General features: G+C 41.1%; 1 protein-coding gene across 2 annotated transcripts; it reads right to left on the bottom strand.

Annotated features, from left to right (window-relative positions):
• Nucleotides 1-4,281: 4,281 nt before the first annotated feature.
• Nucleotides 4,282-7,369, bottom strand: LOC116200158. Of its 2 annotated transcripts, none has more exons than XM_031530880.1 (2): nucleotides 5,568-7,369; nucleotides 4,282-5,121 (listed from the first exon to the last, which is right to left on the bottom strand). In XM_031530880.1, exon 1 carries the CDS (start codon nucleotides 7,084-7,086, stop codon nucleotides 5,614-5,616), a length of 1,473 nt encoding a protein of 490 aa, XP_031386740.1. In that variant the 5' UTR covers nucleotides 7,087-7,369; the 3' UTR covers nucleotides 4,282-5,121; nucleotides 5,568-5,613. The 2 variants fall into 2 exon arrangements, with proteins under 2 accessions (XP_031386740.1, XP_031386741.1); XM_031530881.1 differs by having other exon boundaries at nucleotides 4,282-5,087.
• Between the last annotated feature and the right edge of the window lie 811 nt (nucleotides 7,370-8,180).

Here is an 8,180-nt window from a genome sequence, read left to right as displayed (position 1 = left end):
TTACTGGTGCTGCCACTTCATTCTTCCGAAACAAGTTGTAAAGCTAGTGTATCAGAAATGTCGATCCTGTTGGGAATTGGTGTATGCCCTAGAGGCAATCTATAATCAGTTCTGTAATATGATATCTATTTCATTATATTACGAGGCATATCTGTTATTGTGTAGATTGCGCTAAATATGATTTTACACAATAATGTCCTTGGAATAGTAAGTTCAATAGGCATCAAGTGTGACTTGATTGTGAGATCCTATAATTACTGAACATTATTCCTAAATGTCCATAGTCAAAGTATTATCGTTAATTAGGACAACGATAATACGGTTAGACTAGTGTGAGTGTTGATTGATGACCAAATCTCATAGGTCATGGATATGGAGATATCAAATCACACCACATGTATACATTAAGAGTAATGTGTATTGGACTGACCCGCCATGAGATTGCTATATGGGTTGTTACGTGACTGTCATTAGCATATCTCAAAGTGACTATAGTGTAATGGTCATTTGACTTGAGGTCACCATAGATTCCTACGTGTAATGTCGTATATTTTGATACTGTCAAACGCCACCGTAACAGGCTGGTTATAAAGATAGTTATTGGGTATGCCACAAAGCATGGAAAAGAATGTGAGTGACCAAGATAGGATTTGTCCCTCCTACGAAACGGGAGCGATATCTCACGGCCACTTGGTGGTTAAGTCTAAAAGTGTATGCATACCCAAATGAGTCGATATAGCGATATCGAGCTCATTTGTTCTGATAGACTTAACCGGTAAACCAAGAAAAAGAGATATTGAGCCATACAAGGATGTCATCGACCATGCCTTGAGCTCAATAGAGATATATAGAGGACAAAGGGATTATATTACATAGTAATATGGGTCACGAGGTTCGTCGAGAAATTGACTTTCCGATTACTTGAGTAATAGTGATGCATTGCTAGATGCCGCTCACTGTTTGTAATATTGAAATAGAGATTTCGATATTACTGTCAACGTAATTAGGAACCTACAGGGTCACACACTACGACTAAATTGACGAGATATTTTGAAATAATAAAATCGTCTAATTGAGATTAGATGATTTATGATGTGACCGATTAATCGGATATTTAATGAGATTAAATTTGTCGATTAATTAGACTCGATTTATTAGATTAAATGGACCAAATTGATACACGATGCATATGATGACACATGGCTTTTATTTGGAGTGACATGTGTATGGACACATGTCACTTGGGAAAATTAATTCCCTTTTATCCCACACCGGCCGTGCATGTCCAAGGCTACCCCAAATTTGATTATAAAATGGGGAAGTCTTGGGTAGATAAATAAGATAGATATATGCTTATATGTGTGTATATGCATATACTTTTATATATATAAAAGCACACATATATATATATATATATATGTGCTGATACATATATGTCTGCGTGCATATATGTGTATGCATATAAAATATATATATAATTTGGGTTGAATTGTTCAACTCAAATTAGGTCCATTAGTCTGAAAATTTCGGATGTCGCATCAGTGTTTCTTTCGAGTGTTGGTCGCTAGCACCGCCGATCTCGAAGACTCGTCGACAAAATCGGTGTGGATACCGGTAGAGGCGTCACGCGTGGGACGCTCGGTCGAAAATTTTAAATATTCCAGGTACGCTTTTATTTACTCTTATTCTTCTAGTAGGTCTTGGAATTTGTTTCACGGGTAAGAAATTTTGAATTTCTGTTCCTTTTTCGCTTCCGTTGCGCCCCGTGAAACTAGCAGATCCTTCCTCTGGAAAGGTCTCGAACAGCACGCAGGTTGGAGGCAAAATCAGTTGGGAGACCGTTTGTCTTCCCAAAGCTGAGGGAGGCCTCGGCATCAAAGATCTAAGTTTGTAGAACAAGGTTTATGTGCTGAAAAATTTATGGTCTCTCCCAATGAGTTCAGGGTCCCTTTGGGTTACGTGGGCTAATAAACACTTAACAAAATACCAAAGTCTTTGGTCTTTACGTATACCTGGAGACTGCTCTTGGAATTGGAGAAAACTATTGCAACTTAGACCTTTGATGTTTCCTTATGTTAGTTGCGAAGTGGGCTCTGGCTCAACTATCTCATTTTAGCATGACACTTGGCTTCCAGTTGGTTCTTTGATCAAATTTTGTTCAGAGAACTTCAATGTTTCCCTTCTCTTGGTGAGCATGTGAATGTTAGCGCTGTTCTAACGGAAGGCCATTGGCGCTGGCCGAGGAGCTCTGACCTACAAGCTTCTTTGATCCGAGACATGGTCGCTACTCTCAAACCTTCCAACCAGGATAGAGTTTTATGGTCTCCTCACAAATCGAGGCAACATTCTCTTGCTAATGCTTGGAAGTGTTTAAGTCCCAGCAGTCCAAGAATTGAATGGAGCAATGCAATTCAGTTTGATGGGCACTTTCCTCGTTCTTCATTTATTAGTTGGTTCTGTGTACATAACACATTAGCTACAAAAGATCGTCTTTTAAAATGGGGGATTCAGCTCGAAGCAGCTGAATGTGAATTATGTAGTATGCAGTGGGAGACTCGCGACCACCTCTTTTTTGATTGTCCAGTCACCAAGGTATTTGGAGAAGTCTATTGGCTCGGATCGGCGTGCACCGAACACTAGTAAGTTGGAGTACGGAATTCCACTGGATACCCTCTCTTCGAGGCTAGAAGCTCGATGTGATTTGCCTGAAGTTTCTTTGGACATACTACAATTACAGCATATGGCGATAGAGGAATGCTAAAATCTATCAAGGACAGATCTCATCTACATCGGCTATGGTTCGAAAGATTTTTGCAGATGTAAAAGCAAAGTTATATGTGCTCCCCCGATTCTCTAACAAAATTGTAAATTCTGTCATAGTCAATTATATGTTTTACCCTTCTATTAATGCTCATAGTTAATCAGCTTTCTTTTGGGGTGTAGATTGGGAGTTCTTAGATGTTGTTGACGTTGTACATGATAAATGGTCTATTGATGTAAATCCATTTGATTAATGAAAATCTCTACCATTTATCCAAAAATAAAAGGGGAGGAATCAACATGGCAGCCGAACAATGCAAACTCACATTTGGCAACGGAGTAAAACTCTGTTTAACTTAACTCTAAACTTTTTAAAATTTCAAAATGACTCAAGTTTTTTAAAATTTTTCAATTTTGCCCACCCCTTCTCTCTCTTCCGGTTTACTATTCATCGTCTTCCTCCTCTTTCTCCACTATTCATCAGCACTAGACCCACCATCACCTTCGACCCGACGAGATCCGCCTCGACCTTGCCCTCTCCTTCGACCTCCCCTACCCCACCAAGGCCGCCCTCGTCCCCGACAAGGACTTCTCATGCCCTGACCTCCTCACCACTTCCTGCGTGGAGCTTCGTAACCTCCTCAGCGGTAGCAAGAACTCCGAGATCTGCGGGCCCCTTACCTCCTTCAACTGGAATGAACCATTCTCCTCCACGCATCAGGACCTCCAGCATCGACACCACCTTCATCGGCTGCTCCCTTACCTTCTCGCTGCCGATTCAGCCTTCGAAGGACCTTGCCCTTTTCAGGAAATGAAACCTCTACTGTTCAGCCTTCGAAGGTGGAGATCGTCGAGCATTCGTCCTCCATGGCCTGGCTCTCTTTTCGGCCGATTACATTTCTCCTTCGATAATGATTTAGGGCTTTGTTGAGGCATTAAGATGAAGAGAACGAGAGAGAGGTCAATCGGGAGGGGACAATGAACAGTGGAAGGAAAGGAGGAATACGATGAATAGTAAACTGGAGGAGAGAGAAGGAGCTTGAGCAAAATTTAAAATTTTAAAAAATTCATTCAAGGGAGTTGAGTTGCCAAATTTTCAATAAATTCTCATAAGACACCATCGAGACTGCCCTCTTCAAACACATACATCACTCGGATCACTAATCACCAATTAAGAGGGTATAGATTGAACAAACCGACCTCCTTGAGAGAGGATGATCTTCATATGACTGGCCTGCCACATCAAACAAATATTTCTTCCATGGTTTTGACTCAAAAATCCATTATCAGCAAGATTAGCAAAATACGTGGCTTGTTTGGTTTCAAAGTAAGATTTTAAAATATTACTTTAAAATAATTCTACCCACAACAAAATAAAATAACTTATACAAAGTCAAAGGGTGAACCCCATTTATACCACTCTTTTTCCACAACAAAACAAAATAACTCATACAAAATCAAAAGGTGGACCCTATTTATACAACTCTTTTTCAAAATTAAAATCTGATTTTAAAATCCTACTTTGAAACCAAACGCAGCATAACTCTTTGAAACATAGCATAATTCGCAAAGTTATTCAAGATACATCGTCGAACATCAAAGCTGATAAACAAGAAATAATCATTAATCATTCAATAATAGAAATATCCTCCAGCCACAGGCAAGCCATATCTCTGTCAGTCTCATCACTCTCCCTCACGGACTTCATATGCTCAACTCAATCCCCTTCCGATTGAGTTTCATCTCATCTCCAAAGCTACTTCCAGCGAGCAAAGATTTTAAGTGTATACATCTGCAGCAGTTGACACGAAGCGTCCACCCGAGGGAATTTTTCACAGGTAACAACTTTTCTGGTCCTTTATCTACAAACATTTACATAGTTCCCAGCAGATAAATAAGTCAATCCCTTTGAGAAAAAATGGCCTCTTGCTTACTAAAATAAACACATGCCCAGTCCTAAAAGGAGACAGACTGCTTCCATAATATTCTGTTGGATAATCTTTCCCGCTCATACATTTCAGAGGAAAAGATGTTTTAATTTTCCCCTCAACCCACAAAAAATGAGTTTTATCGCTTCATTTATTCGTTATCACAACAAGATCACAGAAAAGACAGCATGGCAGACTACCGACTTATTTGACCAAAGAAACATCTCACAGAGGCAATTTACCATCCGATTATACATGTAAAAGACTCGCATTATTGCATTTCCTGGTAGAGACTCATCTGGAAATCAAAATTTCCTGGTAGAGACTTATCTGGAAATCTCTCCTTGAAGATTGAGCAGATGGGCAAAGCACCACTTGCTCGATCCTGGATACCACTTCCTGACCAGATAGAATAGGGGAACAAGTCTTCATACTGTTACAAACCACCAAAATTCATGAAGCCGGTGCAATTATAAAATATAAAAGAGATCACACAAGTTATAGTGATAGAAAGCCAATACTAGATTCATCATATACAATGCACAACTGAGAGTTCCAACAGTACTAGTATCAAACTTATAAGCAAGAGTACACTGCCATAGATGACATGAACATGGGATGAAAAGTAAAAAACATTAAAGTTACAATGGATATCTGAACTAAACCCTGCAGTTGTACGCAAAGCAGAATGAGGGCATACCAATGAAAACAAAAGCTTCTTGTTCCTTGATTTCCCCTCAGACAATCAGAACATACAAGAGGAGAAAACTAAAAAAGAAAAAAAAATTCCTAAGGTAGATATATTCAGAGCATGGATGAGATGGCAGCGTTCTGCTTGTTACTTCCAAAAACCAATTGGTATCCAAAGAAGAGACTTACAAGAACGAGGGACATAACATTCGTCTCCATCGCCAATGCTCTTCTCCTAATGTAACTTTCCAGCACCTTCTTCTCTGCAGTCCTGCACATCAATTTCGTTTACTGCTGACACATCCTGCGCTTTCTCATTACTCACATCATTCGTCTCTTCACTTACATCGCAGTGCACCTTCTCATTCCCTGCATCATGTTCCTTAGCTATAGCCCCTAGTCCAGCTTCATTTGCTGCAAAGTCTACCATACAAGCATCAGCTTTACCTTTATTCTCTGCGTCAATACCATTGCTATCATCCTCTGCAATGCCACCTTCACAGAAATGCGCAGCTGTGTTTGCATCTACATATTCCATGACTGCCTCCTTGCTATCGCCTCCCAAACCGCGAACATCTGATCCTCCCTCACTCTCATTTTCAGAACCATTCTCCACGACCTCCTCATTAGCATCCTCACCCTGCCGATTCTGCCTCTCCAACAACAGCAACCTCCTCCTCAAGTCACCGAGCTCTCTCTCCATCAGGAACAGCCTCTCCTTCAATGTCAAGTTCTCCTCCTCCAGCTGTGCAATATGGGTATCCTGATCATCAACCCTATTCTCTAAATTGTTGTTGTAACCCACTCCATAACTGGGATAAACCATCTCAAACCGGCTCATCTCATGATCCAACCTGCTCAACACATTGTTCTTCTCCTCCTCCACATCACTCTCACTAGATCCATTATCATCTTCGTTCTCATAGTCGTCGACCTCTTCGTCATCATTCTCCCTGTTGTCTACCTCATTGCGAAGCCTAATCAGGCCTTTCATCGACCCATACCCATCAACACCCCACTCCTCCTTGGCCATGTCTACGAGGACCTCCCTCGAGGGAGAGAATATTGGGGTGGGGAGCACAGTTGGTGTGACCGGGCACGGAGACACCAGCGAAGTAATTCCACCAGACTTTTTCGCCCGCATAATAAACGAGGTCGTGTTCCTGGGAGCATAGGGCGCGAACCTATTGTTGAACTTCTTCTTCGGGTAAAACTTGCGGGCTTTAAGCCGGTTCTGAGACTGCAGCTCATTGAGGGTCGGGGGCTGGTAGCCTCCGCTGGCGCCAGCAGCACCACCGATGCTGGGGTTAAGCAACTGGTTAGGGGCCATCCTTGAATCATTGCGCAGCATATCATTGGGCTTCTTGCCCTTCCAATTGCCCCGACTGAACCCGGGCTTCGAGCTGTGGAACTTCTTGTTGGGGTTGTTAGCCTTGGGGTCCAAACCCGACTGCTGCCAGGGCTTGTAATTCCGATTCATCACAGGCTGCGACTGACTGAACATCGGAGCCTGGCCAATCATCTGAGACTGGCCGATCAACTGAGACTGGCCCAGCATCTGGGGCTGCGACACAGCCATCATCTGAGGAGGAGGAGGAGGGGCATTTATCATTACCTGAGGGGGAGCCTTGCTGAGCATCGGACCCTGCGCCATCATTTGCTGCGGTGGTGGTGGTGGTTGGTTTATTATCTGAGGCTGATCGTTCATCGTTTTCAGTTCAGTGCAGTTTCTCACAAAAACCCTAAACGAATCTCGAAATCGGTAGTCGATTTTTGGATCGAAATCGTTAACGATTTGCACCGATTAACCTTGAAATGGAAATCGAAATCAATCACAGATCTCGACCGAAACCCTAGAATTGATGCTTATCTTCTCTCTCTCTCTCTATCTTCTGTGCGTTTGTATGCTTTCTCTCTCTAGAAGTCTCGAACGAATCTCCCTTTCTCGTCCGTGGTGGCAATGTTTGGCGAACAGGTAAAGGATTCCCGGGTGGGGGGCGCGTTTATATAGTAGGACAAGTTGAAGGGGATGAGATGGACGGCCAGGATCTCGGGATTTGGGGACACGCGTCCGCCGACTAGAGCGTTTGCTAAGGACCGATAAGTTTGCTTATTATGGATCCGGAACAGCTAATTATACTTCAGTGCCTCTTTCTAATATTCGTCTTTATTATTTTCATTTGATCAATTATTTGGATTTTAATGATTATTATTGTTCAAACTAAAACAACGGAAGGAATGTACCATCTCGTAGGAAATTCAAACGTAAAAGAACGACAAAAATGGGACAGTCATTGCTTGAACTGCATGGACAGAATTATTTTAATATAATTTTTCGTTTTTAATTGCGTAAATAACTCAAAAAATCACGAACTTTTCATTTTTTCTACTATTTATTATAATTTTTTTTCTGCGAAATATACACGAACTTTGCTATTTTTTGTTCTTAAATTTTCAGATTTATTTTTTAAAAAAAAATTCATGTGGATCCCACGCGCCGAATTAGCGTGCGCCACGCGGCCCCATTAGTACAGCACATCAGTCAAAATTGACAGAAAAATTAACATCATATTACGTATCGAAAGTTCATTTATATTTCGCAGAAAAAAAATGTAATAAAACGTAAAAAAGAGTTGACAGTTCGTAATTTTTTGGGTCATCCACCCTTCTTAATTTTTAATAATATCTTATTAATTCAAAATTAGACAGCATAACTTGCTTATTTTTTCAGGCATTTGTCTCCAACAAAATTGTTGTACCCTACAATTTTTGAATGTGAAAAAAAAAATCAAAAGGCAAGAA

This window comes from Punica granatum, chromosome 3 (assembly GCF_007655135.1).
Source record: "Punica granatum isolate Tunisia-2019 chromosome 3, ASM765513v2, whole genome shotgun sequence".
Classification (NCBI taxonomy): Eukaryota; Viridiplantae; Streptophyta; class Magnoliopsida; order Myrtales; family Lythraceae; genus Punica; species Punica granatum.
Note: the sequence above shows the minus strand (reverse complement) of the source record. Positions and strands in the feature narration are given on the sequence as shown.